General features: G+C 38.3%; 1 protein-coding gene across 1 annotated transcript in view; it reads left to right on the top strand.

Moving 5' to 3' along the window:
* The first annotated feature begins 390 nt into the window (after positions 1–390).
* Positions 391–16,057, top strand: part of jhy (junctional cadherin complex regulator) — a 63,360-nt gene continuing 47,693 nt past the window's right edge. Inside the window, exons 1-3 of the mRNA XM_057821442.1 lie at positions 391–533; positions 3,040–3,373; positions 15,071–15,734. Coding sequence (XP_057677425.1) covers positions 3,195–3,373; positions 15,071–15,734 — 843 coding nt within the window. The 5' untranslated portion in view covers positions 391–533; positions 3,040–3,194. The remainder of the gene's footprint in view (positions 534–3,039; positions 3,374–15,070; positions 15,735–16,057) is intronic.

Consider the following 16,057-nt stretch of genomic DNA (forward strand, 5'->3'; position numbering starts at 1 on the left):
AATGTGAAAACACTTTTTTTCTCATTTTTTTTTAGATTAAAATTTCTTTTTCTTATTTAACAATACAGACACAAATCAACCTTCAACGGATAACACTAGTACAGTATTGTGTTAGAAATATGCCCATATTTTTCCTATAGTGGATCAAATTTGGTGTGATTTAACGCAGCCTGGGAAATACTAAACCTTTGCAGTATATTGTTTTTTTTTTTTTGTTTGGGTTAGAAATTGACCCGTGTTTAAGTTTGGGTATGTAAAACGTACTCCAAATCCGGAAACGGTCCAGTTTGACCCGAACTGAAAACAAGGGATAAACATGGATGGTCCAGTATGCGTCTGTCTCTATGGTTACGTACCGCCTCTCGTGTTTTCCTTATAATTGACGTCATTCGGGTCGACGAGCCAGCACGGCACTGCAGTTTAAACGAATATAAGACCAGAGTCGTCTCGACAAAATAACCAGATTAAACAAGAAGCGATTTGTTTGTCAAGGTTTAAGAATTTTGGCTACATTAGCCATCATAGGAGTCAAGGTAAGTTTAAAAAACGGTATAAGACATGATGTAGTAAACGATGTGACACTTGCTTAACGCGAATTTACGACAAATGAACTCAGATCACGTGTTTGTATGTCAGCCTCGATATATATATTTTAAATAATGACTGTGGTAAAGTAGTTGACAAGAAACACCTTGATGATCTTCAAGGACCTTTTAATCCGAGTGCAACCTCCTCCCACACTTCAAGTTAGCAATCAAAATGAAAAGCGAAAAAGTGACTCATTATCAATCCGTTCAAGATCGTTTAATTACTTCGTCAAGTCGTAATCTGTCAAAATGCATGACTTGTAGCCCACACCCCAGTCTTCCGCGGAAGTCTCATTGTCAACTCGTGTTTTTTTTTATTTTACTCTTAAATTAACAAGGTTCACAATTTCTTTGAGCCGATTGGTAAGTGTGTTGTTTTATTCAAAACTCGGTATTTGCAGTTGAATATTGGACACAACTGTGCGATGTACTTGGGGGTACCCCCCTGGTTGATAAATAGAACATTTATTGCTAGATGTCTCAAGGTGGAGTCGGCGACGTCAATAACTGGCGGCCATCTTGCGTCAGAAAACTTGCGAACACAAGGGAGTGATACCCTGTATAATTTGATATTAAACTCCTCTCAATGTTTTCGTTTTGATAAAATTATATACCGTACTTTATTACAGGAAACAAGCAAAATAAATTAAGATATTACTACCAAAGCATTTGAAATGGCATTTTCTGGGAGAAATTGAACATGAAGTAAAAGAATTGCAGGGGTGCCAATACTTTTGGCCAGCACTGAAGGTAGCATATTTATTCTATCATATTTTGTATCACTATTCCTGCTTTTCTTTTTTTCTGTCTTCCTAAAGCATATGCTATACATTAGCATCAAAAAGCGGGAGTCCTCTTACTGTATATTCGGGGTCTAGACATTATACCCATTCAAGACGCTAGATGACGCCAGATATCATTGGCAAGGCAAGGCAAGGCAAATTTATTTATATAGCACAATTCAACACAAGGCAATTCAAAGTGCTTTACATCACATGAAGATCATAAAAATCACATTTAAATCAACACAACGTAAAAACCAAGACAAAAGATCGCATTTAATCACAGAATAAAAATAAATAAATACAAATAAAATAAAAATAAAACAAAAACTACTACTACTAATAATAATTGAAATCAGCAGTGGAGATAAGCACAAGAGGAATAGAAAGCAGGTAGATTGAAATATATAGACAGTTATGGATATGCAGTGCTAAACAAAAGCGTTTTTAGCCCTGATTTAAAAGAGCTAACAGTTTGAGCATACTTCAGACGTTCGGGTAACTTGTTCCAGAGGTGAGGAGCATAATAACTAAATGCTGCCTCACCCTGCTTGGTTCTTGTTCTTGGAACATGCAGAAGACCGGTTCCAGACGAGCTTAGGGGTCTAGATGTCTCATAGGAATCTAACAAGTCAAGCATGTGTTTTGGTCCAAGGCCATTAAGTGTTTTGTAGACGAGCAGTAGTATTTTATAGTCTATCCTTTGACTCACTGGAAGCCAGTGTAGCGATTTCAAAACCGGTGTAATGTGGTCCAGCTTCCTTGTATTTGTGAGGACTCTGGCTGCAGCATTCTGTACTAGCTGCAGCTTCCTGACTGATTTTTTTTTATCAAGACCTGTAAATATACCGTTGCAATAGTCCAATCTGCTGAAAATGAATGCATGCATAAGTTTTTCCATGTCTTGTTGAGTCAGAAGCCCCTTAATTCTGGTTATATTTTTTACGTGGTAATAAGCGGATTTAGTGACGGACTTTAGATGGCTATCAAATTTTAGGTCTGAGTCAATAATTACGCCAAGGTTTCTGACTTGATTTGTAGCTGTAAGTGACATTGTGCTAAGTTGACTGCTTATCTTTGACCTTTCCTTTTTTGGCCCAAAAATGATCACCTCTGTCTTCTCCACAATGTCCAGAACCGAATTGAAGCGAATGCTCAGTGCTGAATTTGAGGAGTAATGTTCTGTCATGACAAATCTCAGCTACTCTCAAGTTTAAACAGTTTGCATTATTTTATTGCAATGTTTTTCCTTATTCAGATTTGTTTCAAGACTACAGTTACAGTTAGACCTCACTTTGATGGTTAATGCAGATATTGCAATTTTGTTGTTTTATCACAATAGATTGGTTTATTTACATTTCAAAAACCAAAAGCCATTCATTTAAAAATGGGGTTGCACTTTAGTTTACTTATTTAAATGTTCAGATATTAAGATTTGAATGAGGCAAAATACCATGCTTTTCTCTCAAATATATTGTTATAATCATTTGTTTCAGATGTACTGTAATTATTTTCTGTATAAAAATTAATTTGGTGTTCAAAAAGTCTTTTTTCAAACTTGAGTCTTGAAAAAGAGGGGCTGGTCTTATAATCAGGGCTGTGTTATATTCGGGCCAATACGGTATTTTTAGCATTTTATTAATCATGGCGTAATATATTTTCCTTTGCAGGGCTGAAGAGCGCACTTGGTGCAGACATTAATCTGCCGCAGACTCAAAGCTCACCCTCCTAATCTAAAGAGCAGCGTCTCAGACCAATCAGTGGGACACACTGAGGACAGATACAGAGCTTGGCCCATGAGAGAGTCAGCAAACAAAAACTATGGATGCACAATGGTGACTACATGAGGCTTTGGAGAAACATGGATGACAGTTTAGAGGGAGGAATTTGGGAGGTTGTCGATGCAAACGATGATCCAAGTGATGACAACTTGATTTCTGATAGTATCAATATAGATGCCCTTTCTCACAGAATAAGGGATCCTGGAAGTGACACTCAAAAAAGGTATGTCTACCACTGCTGATGCACTGAAACCGACGAAAATGTGCCGTTCTCTGATACAGTTGTTGTTATTTGCTATGAGTGATTTTATGACACTGTTCAGCACTGGATCTAAAAGACAAACAAGTTTCTATCATTGTGATATACAGGGAGTCTTTTGGTTACAATGTTCTTATGACGTACGAGGCTACGACGTTTCGACTTTAGGATGCCCGTGCCTCGTCTGCCATTTTTTTGCCCTCCTTTTTTCACATTATGGCCCCAAAGAAAGCTGGGTCTTCTAGGTCCAGCCAAAAGTAAAGCAATTACCATGGAGAAAAATGATGTCATTCATTTGTGCTAGGTTTGTGATTGTTTGTCCAGTAAAAAGATTAGTTTGTGCTGCTGTAGTTTTTGCGATATTAACAATTCTTTTAAAGGTCAAACTGAGGTCAACCATTCCCCCATTTTGATCAAAACGGTCTAAAAATTGTGTCTATCGTTTGTGCTACATTAGTGCTGGTTTGTGCTGCTATCGTTTTTGAGATATCGAGATATTAATTTCGAGTGATGATGTCATGCAGCCCGCCATTGATTGCAAAATGGAACCGAAATTGTGCCACTCGTTTATGCTATGTTTGTGCTAGAAAAATGTTCATTTCTGCTACTATCGTTTAATAGATTTTGAGATATTAATTTCAAATAATGACGTCACTTGCAGCTTTTCTGTATCCATTTCCAGCGGCTGACGGAGCATACCAACTCTCTCAATAACAGAGGGGTGTCCCAACAATTGGCAAAAATGTAACACATACGAATGGCACCCCTTCTGGTACATTTTTCTGTAAATGAGGGGCTTGAGATTTTAATTTTGAGTGATGACGTGACCCCAACACTGGTGTGTGTGTGTGTGTGTGTGGGGGGGGGGGGCATTTATCTTCTTGGCTGCTCAGCTTGTTTACAGAAAGGCAGAAAGGCATTTCACTGACTAGTAAAACACAAAATGTTGAATTATGAGTAGGCGTTTAAGCAATTAAATGACTAGTCGCACACATCCCTAGTAAGTACAGCATCTTATTTTTTAATTTATTTTCATATATTTGAGTTTTTCTCCACTTTAACAGTGTAATCAGACTCATGCGGAAATTCGGGTATACGTCGTTAGCGTGGGAACGGAACCCGTCTCGAGGACACGCTGTATATATGAACAAAATAAAGGGAAATCGTACCGTACACGAAATAGATAAAGTTTAAAGATTATTTATATAGCCCTAAAACCTCAAAAGATCCCCAAAAGAACAGAAACACAATCAACATTAAATCCATTGAATGAAAAGAGAAAAACAAATCAATGAATAAAACCAACTAAAAACACATCTAGGGAAAAGAAAACTAAAAGCGACCACTAATTGGTGGGACACCCTCTTTTAGTATGACGAGCCAAGGCACATATAAAGTATTTCAAATTGAAAACCTCTTCACAAAAAGAAATGACTTGGGAGTTGTTGGGACCTACTTTCTTCTAGCAAAAGGTCACTATTTAGGTCACTATTTGACATTGATTTTATATTCATAATGCATACAATGTATAAAGTAATACAATAAATATTATTCCAAAGGAGGCTCAACCGGTTAGTAAAAGCAAAGGCTCATATTTTTCTTCCAATATGTACAGGTATATTGATGTGCCGTTCAGTGAATACATGGAAGCATGCTGTCATTTTCTGGCACTTAATGCAATGCATTGCTTTGACATTGATGAATATCTAAACACGTTGAATGACCAATTTATTCTGAAATTCGGTTTATTTAAACAGATTCACTTACTTTTTGTTGTTACAGCGTGCACCATTCAAGGCCCCACAAAAAACATTTTTGTTTATTTGATCCAAGTTGCCAGTAGATGGCAGTCATGATCTTTGTTGGCTTGCTAGGAACAGTTTGCACCTTACACCTATTGATCCAATATTGGGAAGGGGATACATTTCCAACAATTTCATTGTATACTTGGATAAAATACTCTACTGTAAACAAATACCAAACTCCATTAACATTCACAGTGAACAAAAAGATGAATTTATGTTTCACAGATAGGTCAAGTCAGGGGTGAAAGTGGCTGGAATTTCTTGCCAGAACTCCCTGACATAAAGGTCGCCATGGTGCTAGAGCTTTTTTTTTTTTTTTTTTTTTTGGTGTCAAACCTCCTAAAATCACAGAAATGCAAAGAAAACGGCTTTTGGCAGTTATAACTACAACACACAATAAAACACAACATGTTTAACACGTGTATTAGGGTATTGCATTACACTTACCGCAACAAGGCATACATGAGAAACTAATTTTCATTCAAAATTCTATTTTGTTCAATGATGTGCAAAATAACAGTTAACGATGCGGAGTTGAAAGCACCGCAATTACCAAAAAGTGCAGATTGGTAACACAGTGTACTTCCGCCAGCTCTCTGATTGGTTGGCTTCGTGACACATTAGTAGCGTGAGCTGAATTGAGCGCGCAGAGAAAAAAATCAGACGAGCGTAGGAGTCAAGAATATGAGGAAGAGCTAGAGGTGTGCTCAAAATCCATTATTGCTCGCATACTGTGTAAATGCCATAGGCAGAAGGGGTGGGAGGCGCGTTCCTGTAAAGCCCCTAAATAACAGGGCGTGCAACTGAAAATGCCTTAATTTCAGGTAAAAAGGTGCATTTGTTGTTTTTATTTTGCCATGCGCTCACGTGCCACTGATTAACCCTTTCGCGTGCCAGTGCTGACACGCGCGTCCTAGGTTGCCCATCCCTGCCATACAGTAATGCCAACCTCCAGCTCTTCATTTTTATTTTCCCTCATTTCCTCTCATCTAAATGCAAAACTTCACTTGTAACTACTTAAGAACATAGATAGGATGTACATTAAAATTGAACATAATGTAAACATTCATTCATTCATTCATTCATTTTCCATGCCGCTTATTCCTCACGAGGGTCGCGGAGGTGCTGGAGCCTATCCCAGCTAACAACGGGCAGTAGGCAGGGGACACCCTGCACTGGTTGCCAGCCAATCGCAGGGCACAAGGAGACACACAACCATTCACGCACACACTCATACCTACGGACAATTTAGAGTGTTCAATCAGCCTACCATGCATGTTTTTGGGATGTGGGAGGAAACCGGAGTTCCCGGAGGAAACCCACGCAGGCACGGGGAGAACATGCAAACTCCACACAGGAAGGCCGAAGCCCGGGATTGAACCCTTGATCTCAGAACTGTGAGGCAGATGTGCTAACCACTCAGCCACCGTGCCGCCTAATGTAAACATTGACTTGTATATTTATATATACAGTGGGGAAAACACGTATTTAGTCAACCACCAATTGTGCAAGTTCTCCTACTTGAAAAGATTAGAGAGGCCTGTAATTGTCAACATGGGTAAACCTCAACCATGAGAGACAGAATGTGGAAAAAAAACAGAAAATCACATTATTTGATTTTTAAAGAATTTATTTCCATATTAAAGTGGAAAATAAGTATTTGGTCACCTACAAACAAGCATGATTTCTGGCTGTCAAAGAGGTCTAACTTCTTCTCATAAGGTCTAACGAGGCTCCATTCGTTACTTGTATTAATGGCACCTGTTTCAACTCATTATCGGTATAAAAGACACCTGTCCACAACTCAGTCAGTCACACTTCAAACTCCACTATCCCCAAGACTAAAAAGCTGTCGAAGGACACCAGAAACAAAATTGTAGACCTGCACCAGGCTGGGAAGACTGAATCTGCAATAGGTAAAACGCTTGGTGTAAAGCAGGGGTGTCCAAACGTTTTGCAAAGGGGGCCAGATTTGGTGCGGTAAAAATGTGGGGGGCCGACCTTGGCTGACGTCCTTTACATAGGACAATATATTTAAGCAAATTTTAGCAAGCCATTGGTTTGTGTCACATTTGCTTTAAAATAATCAGTAATTTCAACAATCTCGCAACTAGCCTTTGTGGCGTTCTCTTTCGACTCTCGGGCTCTTGCAAAATACTACTGCTGTGAAATTAAACTAGCTTCAAGTTGCTTCAATTTCTCGCTGCGTATCTTACCTATAATCTTGTCAGCGTGTCTTGTTTGGTAATATCGCCTCACATTGAACTCTCTAAAAACAGCGACTGTCTCTGCAAATGAGGCAGACACAGTTGTTGCGTATTTTAGTGAAGAAATAGTCTAATTTCCACCTATCCTTGACTTTCTTTTGTTGATTGTCACTATTTTAGAAAATTGGAAGTAAAGGGTCACACGAGGTAATGTTGCTTAGAGTGCTGCTGCCTTTCAGTGGGTAATTTTAGTGTGTAAGGTACTTCATATGCTCGTAGCAGTACTGCTGACCAATTTATCAAGTGGGCCAGTGTGCAGTCTGTATGTGGGCCAGATGTTATTGATTTTATGGAACAGGCTGGGGGCCGGATGAAATTTGACCACAGGCCGCATTTGGCCCCCAGGCCGGACTTTGGACATGTCTGGTGTAAAGTAATCAACTGTGGGAGCAATTATTAGATAATAGAAGGCATACAAGACCACTGATAATCTCCCTCAATCTGGGGCTCCATGCAAGATCTCACCCCGTGGCGTCAAAATGATAACAAGGACGGTGAGCAAAAAGCCCTAAACCACATGGGGGAACCGAGTGAATGACCTACAGAGAGCTGGGACCACAGTAACAAAGGCTACTATCAGTAACATAATGCACTGCCAGGGACTCAAATCCCGCACTGCGAGACGTGTCCCCCTGCTGAAGAAAGTACACGTCCAGGCCCGTCTGCGGTTCGCTAGAGAGGATTTGGATGATCCAGAAGAGGACTGGGAGAATGCGTTATGGTCAGATGAAACCAAAATAGAACTTTTGGGTAGAAACACAGGTTCTCGTGTTTGGAGGAGAAAGAATACTGAATTGCATCCGAAGAACACCATACCCACTGTGAAGCATGGGGGTGGAAACATCATGCTTTGGGGCTGTGTTTCTGCAAAGGGACCAGGACGACTGATCTGTGTAAAGGAAAGAATGAATGGGGGCATGTATCGAGAGATTTTGAGTGAAAATCTCCTTCCATCAGCAAGGCATTGAAGATGAGACGTGGCTGGGTCTTTCAGCATGACAATGATCCCAAACACACAGCCAGGGCAACAAAGGAGTGGCTCCGTAAGAAGCATTTCAAGGTCATGGAGTGGCCTAGCCAGTCTCCAGATCTCAACCCCATAGAAAATCTGTGGAGGGAGTTGAAAGTCCGTGTTGCCCAATGACAGCCCCAAAACATCACAGCTCTAGAGGAGATCTGCATGGAGGAATGGGCCAAAATACCAGCAACACTGTGTGAAAAGCTTGTGAAGAGTTACAGAAAAGATTTGGCCTCCATTAATGCCAACAAAAGGTACATAACAAAGTATTGAGATGAACTTTTGGTATTAACCTAATACTTATTTTCCACCATGATTTGCAAATAAATTCTTTAAAAATCAAACAATGTGGTTTTCTGTTTTTTTCCACATTCTGTCTCTCATGGTTGAGGTTTACCCATGTTGACAATTACAGGCCTCTCTAATATTTTCAAGTGGGAGAACTTGCACAATTAGTGGTTGACTAAATACTTATTTGCCCCACTGTATATATATTTTAAAAAGTAACATACATGGACAATAATAAGTACAACTGACTTACATTATGAACAGTGCAATGCAAGCATTGACTTTTTTATATTGCAGTGATCCCTTGTTTTTCACGATTAATGGTGACCGACCCCACACCCCGCGATAATCGAAAATCCGAAAAGTAGAGGCGGAGCTTATTTACATTTTTTGGTGTGGTGAATGTATTTATTGAGATTTAACATTGGAAAGTGATACATATAAGACATATCCCCCCAAAGTATAATTAAAAACAAAAAAAAACCTTTCATGTATATATATTTTGACTCTATAAACTCCAAGCATTTTTTGTAAAATTAGGGTTTGATTCTTTTATGAGTATTTATAAACTAAAAAAAGAAAACCGTTAAAACTGGCCTTGTTGTACATATTTGTATTCCTATATCATCAAAGGATTATGTCATGAATTTTTGTCCAAAATGTTTACATTTTTGAAAGTGTCATAGCCTGTTAAAGTTGAAGAATTTCGAATGCTAAATGGTGAGAATCACACACATTGTTTGATTACTGATAAACTATAAATCTCAGTAAGGTTTTGAAAACTCATAAGTAGCTGATAAGAGGTTTAGCAACTGAGCACAGAATAATTTACATTCCAAAAAGGGCATTTTTTCCCCTTCTTTTTTTACAATATTGTAAACAATAGACATTATTGAAACTTGAAAAATAACATTTTCTATTCATTTCAATGAAATGAAACTTCATCTTCTACATCTGGGAGGGTCTGTTCATGCCTCTGGCTCTACCTCTCGCCCTGCCCCTGGCCCTGCGTGGATTTTTGGCTCTGGCATTGGGTATTCTGAAAAGTGAAAAAAAAAAAAAAAAATTCTATTGTTTATGAATAGCCATTTTCGCTCTGTATTTTCAAATTCACACCTGATTATCTTACAAAAGTAAAATATAATAATGAAATCTCATAATCTATGAATGAATTTTTTGGTTTCTAATTGATTTTAGGAGTTTAGAAACAGAAAAAAACCCACATTTTTGTCATTGTACTCAATGATAAGCAATAATACAAGATGTTATTGATTCAGCAGTGAGGGTCACTCTGTTCAAGGTAGGTCTGGAGGGCTCAAATCTTATCTAATTTAACTGGGTCTGTGATATGTTCATGAGAAATGGAAATACTTTTTTCATTTTATTACCTTCTTTGAGGGGATCAGTGCAATTGTTTATCAATTCCTCTTTCTCCGAATCCATGTCCCCTCTTTCTGGAGACTCCCCGTCAGACTTGGCTTAATTTACTGCTCGTACTCTCCTCCTACGGACTGGATGGCCTTCTCCTGGTGTTCCACACCTTCTTCTACCCCTGCCTTGTTGTTGTGCTCCATAGTTCCAGTATATTTGTGATAAAAATTGATTATTCCAGCAGAGAGGACATAAAACTTTGATTCAAGATGGCAGCCACTGACGCGAAATTCGACTGGATATTTTCAGTCGCCAAATCGAATTTAGTTACGATGCGACAGTGCTGCCATTTGGTGTTGAATGAAAGAGCTACAGTTCTTCTATATACTGGCCAAACATGATGTCTTTATGACGAGTACAACAGACGTTATGGCCTAGAGAAATCAAAGAGACGCTGGCGTCCCCGATTGTACAGCGCAGAGTGTATAGGGTTAATAAATGGTTATTAAGCAATGCAAATGTAATAAATATGCTAAGTTTTAAACATGTTACTCTCCCACCGAATTATTTTTAAACAACAATGTAGCAAAATGCTCGTCTTCATTGAATGCTTCATTGATTGAGTCCACTCAAATCTGCTCAAGCTGCCGAGAACACTTACACACACGCAATGAGTTGCCACAGCACACTACCGCTAGTTTTTAACAAGCTAAATGACTCAGCTCCATTGAAGGCATCACTCCCAAGCTTCTCTGCCGAGATCAAAGTTTCAACGTCTGTCACTCATTGTTAACTTTAACAAGCAACCTACAGCTGCCATGGTGAGTAAGAAAAGCAGCAGGATGGAGGGTGAGAGGTCGTACGTGATCGCATCGGGACAACACTATAAAATACTGGATTTATTTATTTTTTAATTAAAAAAATAATAATAATCAGCGATGGAGTGAGGGTGCAAAGTTTGACGCGCGGAGTAGGTAGGGTTCACTGTACAAGGAAATAAATAGGTACCAGTAGCCTAACAAAAATAAGTCCAAAGTGCACACTAACTACAGTATATTCCCAAATGTATCACTTATTCGAGACAATCATTTCTGTACCTCATTGCAGTAAAAAGTTTTGTTCAAAACCTTATTGTGTTCAATCTCACTTTAGTTATATCTGTTTTACTATGAGAACTACATGCCATGCTTAATGTATCATTTATGGTAAAAATTACAGAACATACATGCAAATTATTTTTAATTTATAATATTGTATGTTTAATGACCACATAAAGCTTTCAAAAATAACCCAAAACATTTTCTGTTCATTATTTCTGGGGTCAGGTCAGGGTTAACATGGAAGATGTTCTGACCCTCCCCATCAGAGCAAATAAAATACAATAAAACAAAATAACTCTTTGACTCTTTCCTTTCTCTTAAAGATCTGATCAATTTTCCGTTGCATTGCCCTTTTTATATCGCATTAATTCAACAAGCTTGTTCGTTTTTGTTGTTGTTGTCCCAGAAACGTGCATATGATCCAATCAGAGCTAACTATCCATACTGATCACATGTCAGTATGTCAGCCAATTGAATGGACAACTAGAGTCCAGTCAGTGGGTTTGCATGCGCACATCCACGAGAGTCAATTGTCGTCGGACTCAGATACACAAGCTGGGAGAACTGTGGAATAAATAGATAATAAATATCGGTGGAAATGGATGACGCTACACAAGCACTTGTGTATGTAAATCTGACGTTAGTAGATTGTTTTTCTTCTTGGAGATGGGTGTGTGGCAGCCTGACAGTTTTTGTCTTTTTTAACATGGAAGTTTGATAGTTGCCGTCATATTTTCGGGATCAAAGCACTATTCCGCCCCCGATTTTTTTTACCGGAACAGCGTTCCAGCCCGCTTTCACCCCTTGGTAAAGTGAACACAACAAGAGAGTATCAGTAACATTCAAACGTCAAATGGATAATGGCCTGATTCCTGGAACAAGAAGAATAAAAGCCCTCATTTGAGGTCAATTATAGTTTTGGTCACTTGTGGACCCATAACAAAGGTAATAGTGATTGGAAAGGAGAGCGCGTTTTTTTTTGAGGGAAACTGTGTCTTGTCATGCTTTAGTACAGTACATACAATTCATTACTACCAATCTGTTTGCACTCTTCTCAACTCGAACTTTTGTCTGCTTCAGATAATGAGGGAGAGTAGATTACAAAAATGAATTTTACTCTCTTGCTGTTAGGACTTTGTAATAAATTCCATTCGTGTGCAGTATTGTTTCAGAGGAAAATAACCTTGATACATTTACACAAAGGGTTTCATCTCGTAGAGCTGTCGAACAGTACTATTCCCATTATCACGTACTCGGTCCATTTTATTGGCGCTTCAAAGCAGATAAGCCTTTTCACACAATGCTGCTGCATACTTTACTAACCCATTGGACATTCCTCATTCAAGTGAACAGATTTTTTTCAAAGCAGCTCCATTCATCTCTGTGTGCTATATTTTTCACTTATTTACTCAGTATTGATAGATAGTGAGGACGGTCCTTGGATCTATTTTCCTATTTTTCACTTGCTTTTGTATCCGGACCCCTGTACCCATGGGCAAATTTTGTATTTTTCCATCACACCCAGCTGCATGTTTTCCGCAAATTCTCTAACTCAATGATTCTCAAACAGAGACGCAAGAGATCAGGTGTGCTGTGATAAATGATCAAATGTAACCTTTTTGGATTCAAAATGAAGTATTTACAACAACAAGTTAGTTCATCTATCTATGCCTAAAGCAAATAGTAACAGGCATAACATTTAAATGTTACAGAACTCATCTGTGTCAATCAAGGGCATAGGTTACAAGTCAATCACATAATACTGGGTTCAAAACCTCAGATTGCTTATTTGTGTATGCTCCACCCCACCTAATCACATCTCTTTCTGACCCCCCCCCCTTTTTTTTTCCCTCCTCAGTGATCAGGCCCCCCACATGGTGTGCGCCAGAAATACAATTAGCTAATGATTGCACTACTCTATTAATAGTTTGTGTAGGCGTTGAATATATTCCTTGTTGTTGTTTGTTTTTGTCATCTGTCTCTCCTTTTCTATTTTCCTTTCTGTCCCCCCAAAACCCCTTCCCGCTCACTGCTTTCTCCTAATAAACGAAACACAATGAATGATCATCACAATGGGCGTATATCATACATAGTTTTAAAAATAAATAAATAAATACACAATACAAACTTGTTAATAATCTCTTTACTATCCAGGAATGCAAAAAACTTTTTTTCTTCAGACCACTCAGTTAAAATGGTTATTTTCATGGGAGAAAGTCATTTTTTAAAATGGGGGAATTTGCCGTTGCTTCATATAAAATTTACAAAGGTTTTTTTTTTGTGGGTGGGTGGCTAGATACTACTTAACCCAGGGGTGCTCATTGTTTTTTTTTGCTCCAAGATCTTTAATCTTTCAAGGAGACAACCTCCCACGATCTACCTTAACAGCAGTGGGGGTGTTAAAAAAAAAAAATGTGAGCAACATGTGAGGTTATGTTGCTCAAACAAGATAATTAACTACGTGCATTAAAAAAAAAAAAAAAAAATTCTTTTTTTTCCCATTGCCACGAGCTACCCACACTAGGGCTGCGCTCGACTGGTCGATTTCGATCGACGTAATGGGCACCCCTGACTTAATCTATACACGGAACTACACGTTAGCCAACATTGTCATTCACCATAAAAGCAGTACATTGCTTTGAATAGTTGTCTTTTTCATCTGCCTTATTTTCATCTCTAAAGTGCATCAGTGGCTTCAGCAATTATGGGAAAAAAAATCAGGATAATTTAAACTTTTTACCTTGATTATGATTAATGTATCATTATCTGAAAGAAAGTCTGCATAGGCTGCAAATAAAAATATTTTAAATAAATAATGTATAAAATAAATAAATACATTTTAATCAATAAATAAATGCACTAGGTATTTGGTTTCAAAAGTGTAACTCATAACATGCTCTAGCCTTCTTTCCTTCTAAACCAGGGTATTTACTAGAAGAAAAACACTGTCAACACTTTCAAGTAAAGCATAGACTAAGCCGCTTCTTCCTCACATTTTTCTGGTTTTATCGTTTCCAGCAGAGTTCATTACATTTTTCACAATTCAATTAACGTTAACAGTAGTAAACACATACAGGAGGACACTACTCTCTAAGCAGCTTCCTACTCCAGTTTTGCAGGTTAGCAAGTTTAATGCTATGCTAACTCTGATGCAGGTCGGACATTCCGGAGCAAAATTAGTGGTGTGTTTCCCACATCCACATCATTGTTATCTTTTTATATAATTAAAAGTGGCCACTGCTGCTTCTAGCTGAAAAAAAAAATTCTAATATCCCTCCTCTTCTGTCGGCGCTGTGTGCATGTGTGTGTGGGGGGTGTAGTTAACGTTATCAGCCAATCAAAGGTGCATTTGAGGTAAAAAAAATGGACCGGCAGATTCAGCAAGTGAAAAGGGGTATATGTAAGTCTAAACATCATGAATATAATTCTCTTAATAATGGTAGGGTCAATTCCATTCATACAACATATGGGAAGACAATCTAAATGACCTATTTGACCGAACTCATTATATTAAGCTAATAAGGTTGCTTAAAAGTTGGTGTGGAAAATTCGAGCATCCTGAAAAGTTGGTCGTGTTATGTCCCTACCATCCCTATGCAAACCTACGCCCTTGGTCTACTGGATTTGCAGGACAAGTTACCGTGACAGTTTCAGTTTTATTGAGAACTGACTCAATAATATAATGTAATAATAAATAACCTTTTCAAAGCACCAACAAGTGCACACTAAAAACATCTTGCACACAAGCTTGCTAAAATGTGCATACAATAGTTTTATTGAGTGGCTTCTTGTGTTTTTCTTTTTCCGTATAGCAAACTGGATGCCAGTGTCTACTCAGAATTGGGCTTTGACCCAAAATGGAGCAACACAACAAAGGAAGATGCCATCACTGGGAGTTTAATAGATACAGTCCCGAAACATCACCCCTTTTCTAGACAAATGTCTAGTCAATCAGAGAAGCAATTTATAAGAGGATATAGATACATAGGTGACACAAGTTCAACAACTGTAACAGTTCCTCGCAGTGATTATAATCAGCCATACCACCTACACCCCCAAGAAGACCAGATTAGTTTAATGACAACTCAACTCAATCATAATGACGCTTTGTATCATAGCTCACCGAAATCCAACTTATCTCGTAGTTGGTGTGATAGCACGACTCAAAAGCAGTTAAAAAACAAGACGCAGACGAGCTTTTCTAGTTTGGAAGATAATTTTAAAAGACCTCTTGAGCTGCCAGAGGACATGGAGGCAACACCGGCCAATTGCTTGAAAGAATACCAGAATACCTACAACCAGAAGGAACTGCAACAGTCCACCACTAAAGAGACTATTGGAAAGAAAAAACGATATTCTCAAACAGAAGACCTTGTAGAACGTAACAAAATAACATTGGGCCGCAGCACATCTGGTTATGGATCCTATGTGAATATGTTTGCGCTTCAGCAGAAGAAACCTCACATTCTGAACAAGGTATGTATAATAACTGATATTTCCCTTCCTATTGAATTGGCCGCACTGTTCATATCTTAGCTAACGTTTCATTTGTGCTATAAAGTCATTTTTTTTGACTGAAAGTGGCACAGTTTGAAATGGTATAGTAATTTTGATGCACTGACTTGAAGAACCCTCTTAGCATTTTATCGAAAGCATTTTGTGCATCTCATGATAAAACAATTTCTTCAATCTTTTTTACATTGTGCTAAAAAAGGGAGCATGCATATTTTAAATTACCAATAAAAAATCCATATAGTGTCTTTAACACTTAACAAATGCATTTAGTCAAATTTACATAC

The sequence above is a fragment of the Corythoichthys intestinalis genome, chromosome 18 (genome assembly GCF_030265065.1).
Source record: "Corythoichthys intestinalis isolate RoL2023-P3 chromosome 18, ASM3026506v1, whole genome shotgun sequence".
Classification (NCBI taxonomy): domain Eukaryota; kingdom Metazoa; phylum Chordata; class Actinopteri; order Syngnathiformes; family Syngnathidae; genus Corythoichthys; species Corythoichthys intestinalis.